At 56.0% G+C, this 3,905-nt stretch overlaps 1 protein-coding gene across 1 annotated transcript; it reads left to right on the forward strand.

Moving 5' to 3' along the window:
• Positions 1 to 723: 723 nt before the first annotated feature.
• LOC101869734 (transforming growth factor beta activator LRRC32-like) lies at positions 724 to 3,447 on the forward strand. The gene is made up of 2 exons (XM_034063491.1): positions 724 to 843; positions 1,510 to 3,447. The coding sequence occupies exons 1-2, from the start codon at positions 724 to 726 to the stop codon at positions 3,445 to 3,447; spliced, it is 2,058 nt and encodes a 685-aa protein (XP_033919382.1).
• Positions 3,448 to 3,905: the final 458 nt, after the last annotated feature.

Genomic DNA, 3,905 nt, shown 5'->3' on the forward strand with positions numbered 1-3,905 from the left:
TGGCCTGGGTGAGATGACCCAGCAGCCATCCCCTATGCCTGGAGGCACATGGGGATGTGGCAGTGAGGAACACAGCTCTTGCAGCAGGGTGGACTCCTGGGGAGGAAGAGGAGCAGGAAGGGGGTTACCAGGACCGTACATCCTGCTGGGAATGGGTGGTAAACCCAAGGATGCTGCAGGAGAGTCCCCTTGGCAGCGTGGGGAGAGGAACCTGCTCTGCCTCCCTGCAATGAGCTCACCTGCAGCCCAAGGTGCTGGGATTCCCATGGTGATCCCCGGTGGCTGCAGCCTGGAGCTTGGGTCACAGCTTGGGATGGGTGGGAAGGTCTCTGTACCCTGGGTACAGAGCACTGCTTGCCCCTGGCAAGAGGGAGATGGAGGAAGAACCAGGTCCATGCAGTGGAACTCCCCCAAACACTCTCAGCTTTCCCAAGTACCACCACTGCCTCTTGGCATTTGGTATTGGTGGCTGGAGCAGCTGACAACCTGAGCACCAGAGCAGCCCTGCCTCCTCCTGTCCTCATGTTTCCCTTCCCTGTGGTTTTCTGCACTGTTTTTCCCCCTCTGCAATCTTATGTCTTTCTTTTCCCACTTCCGTAGCTACAAACACCCACATGCATTATCTCCTTCCCCCGGCCCATCCTGAAACCTATTTATACAGAGCCCAGCCCTCCAGAGAGCAGTGGAGGAGTGGGACAGGGCTGGCAGTGCCCACAGCCCAACATGCTCTTGTTTGAACACCGGCTGCCTGAAAGAGGATGCTTGCTGCTCTGGTTGCTCCCATCCATTCTCAGAGCCCAGTCTAGTGGGGAGGTGAGGCTCAGATCCACACTGTGCCAGCAGGTAAGGTCCTTTCTAAGGATGCCCTGGGCTGGGATGGCCCCAGCAGCACTGCTGGATCCAAGTGGGGCTGGAAGCATCCCTCTGTGGAGCACAGGGTGCATCTCCTCCCTATGCCTCTCACCTCCCTCCATTCTCCATCTCAAACCTTCCTACCTTTGATTGCTTCTCTGCTCTCCTGTCTCTGAGCTGGTTCCCATGGAGCATGTTCCCATGTCCCTGCCATGCCAGTGGCACCTTCCAGCAGTCCCTTCCATGGGGGTGGTAGTTCCTCCTCTGTCCAGACAGGACAGGGATGCTCTGGACCAGTCCCTGGGCTGCCCAGTGCCCTCCAGAGGCTGGGTTTGCCCCACCAACCTGATGCATCTTGACTCCATATGCTATCTTTTTGCCCATCTTGCTTGCTGGGATGCATGGGATGCATGGGAGCACAGCCTGCAGGGCTGAAGCTGATGTTCCTTCTTGCACTCAGAAACAACCCAGCACTGAAAGCACACCTTAGACCTGGGGACAAGCTTCTTGCCTCCGAGTGGTAGCTTCAGGTCTGTTCCCTTCCCATCCTGTGCTCATGTCCATGTTGCTCATGCCTATCTCGGACAGCATCTGGCTTGGCTGGGGCTGTGGTTTGCAGACCCTCTCATGCTGACGGCTTCTCCTGTCTCTCTGTAGAGCCCCACAAAGGTGTCTTGCAAAGGAGTTGGCCTGCACAAGCTTCCAAAGGAGCTTGGCCAAGGCGTGAAGCACCTCGAGCTCTCCAACAACCTCATCCAAACCCTGTCAGGCAGCTCCATGCCAGGGTTTGAGCAGCTCGAGCACCTGGACCTGTGCTTCAACCAGCTGGAAGCTGTGTCAGCCACAGCCCTGGCTCAGCTGCCCCAGCTGCGCTCTCTGCTCCTGGGATCAAACCACCTCGACCGCAATTACCTCCCCAATGGACGAGCCCTTCATCTGCTCAGGAACATGGAGGTCCTGGACCTGTCGGCAAACAACCTGGAGAGCCACATGGCAGGATGGTACATCCGCAACCTCAGCAGCCTGAGGGTGCTGGACCTCTCCAGGAACAGGATGAGCAGGCTGCAGGCAGGGATGTTCCAGAGCACACCACGGCTGCGTGAGCTCCAGCTCAGCAATAACTACATCATGGAAATAGAGGAGGGAGTCTTTGAGGCTCTGGAGGAGCTGGAGGTGCTGAACTTGGCTTTGAATTCCCTTCACTGCATCTCTGGCTTCAGCCTCAGGCAGCTGCGGGTTCTAAATCTGAGCCACAATGCATTGGAGCTGTTTGCCTCGGAGGATGGAGCAGAGCCCTACCTGCTTCAAGTGCTCGACCTGAGCCATAACAGACTGCTCTACTTCCCAGAGCTCCCCAAAGCCCATTATCTCACACACTTAAACCTCTCCAACAACCTTATTGCTTCCCTGCTCCCAGGCTCAAGCCACCCAGGGGAGTTTGTACTGCACTACAAGGAGATGGGGACGTTTAACAGGACCTTGCACACTGTGTCTGCTCTGAGCCATGTGGCTGACTTGGATCTCAGCAATAACCAGCTGCAGCTCTTCCCATTTACCTTCTTCCACAGCCTGGGCTCTCTGCATCACCTCAGCCTGGCTATGAACTGCCTCCAGGATGTGGCCAGGGGTGACATGGAGCCCATTGAGCCCTCACCAGCACCACTGGAGCATCCTGCCCTGTCCGTGCGCTCACTGGACCTCCATGGCAATGCCTTCCACATGCTGCCACCCTGGTTCTTTGGTTCTCTGCCTCAGCTGGAAACTATCAACCTGGGCTCCAACAGCCTCCAGCCTTGTGAGAGCCAGGGGGGGGATTCAGAAGGCACCTGCACCCCCTTCTACAACCTGCCCCGCTTGAAGCATCTGAGTCTTTATAAGAACAATATTACAAAGCTACAGCCCTATGCCTTCAACCAGACCTCACTACTCTCCCTAGACCTGTCGGAGAACAAGGACCTGTTCATGTCTAAGGAAGCCCTGGCCGGGTTGGAGCTCTCCCTGCAGGAGCTCTCTCTCAGGGACAACCAGATGGACAATGGCAAAGCAGAGCTCCCCTGCCTGGGCAAGCTCAAGGTCTTGGACCTCTCAGGCAACAGCCTGAGCCTTTTACCCTCAGGTCTTTCCTGCTCCCCACTGGAAAGCCTGGACGTGCGCAACAATCGGCTGCTGACGTTGGAACAGCCGGTGCTCACGAGCTGGTCCCACAGCCTGAAGGACATGTCCATAGCTGGAAACCCCTTCAGCTGCTGCTCCCTGGCCTGGTTGGACACACTGTGGGCTGCTGGTGTGGGTGTGCTGGACCAGGATGAAGCTCTCTGCACCTACCAGGATGAGAGCAGGAACTTCTCAGCCAAGATAGGCAGCAGCCCTCGGTGGCTTTGTCCGCACCCCAAAGACATGGGCTCTCTGGCTCTGATCGTGGTCATGCTGAGCCTCTTCTTCCTCACCTGTGGGGTTTGCTGCCTTCTGAAGAAGGGGCAGAAGTCACCAGCGTTTGTAGGACTGCAGAGCAACAGTGTGGGGGTCTTCCCCCCCAATCCCAAAAGAGAGGAGCCAGGCGAGGCAAAGCCAGCAGACAGTGTCACCAACGTGTAGCCTGGCCTGGGGAGCAGGAACTGTTGCCATCAGTCAGAACTCTAACTGTTATTGATAATATTAATAACATTATTGTAGTTTAGGTCCCCTCCCAAACCAAATAAAGGGAGCATGATTGGTGCTGAGCAGAGGTAGTTTCTGGACCACCTCTCCTTGAGAAGGAAGGTGCCCCCATCTGCTCTGTTCCCTGCAAGAAATAAAACACACTACAAGCAATTGTGGGTGAGTTTTCTGCCCTGCCATCCTACACTCATCACCCAGGGCAAGAAACCAGAGCCTGAGCTGGTTGGTTTCACCTGCCCACACTGAACCCAGCACACTCTGCTTGGGGAGACAGAATTGTCTCCATTGGTGCCACCTGAGTCTTTTACAGCTCTCCCAGCAGTCACTATTTGCCTTTTAAGTAGGTTTAAATAGCTTGGCTAAATACCTGCTCCCAAAAGCATTCCCTGGCCCAG

This window comes from Melopsittacus undulatus, chromosome 6 (assembly GCF_012275295.1).
Source record: "Melopsittacus undulatus isolate bMelUnd1 chromosome 6, bMelUnd1.mat.Z, whole genome shotgun sequence".
Taxonomy (NCBI): domain Eukaryota; kingdom Metazoa; phylum Chordata; class Aves; order Psittaciformes; family Psittaculidae; genus Melopsittacus; species Melopsittacus undulatus.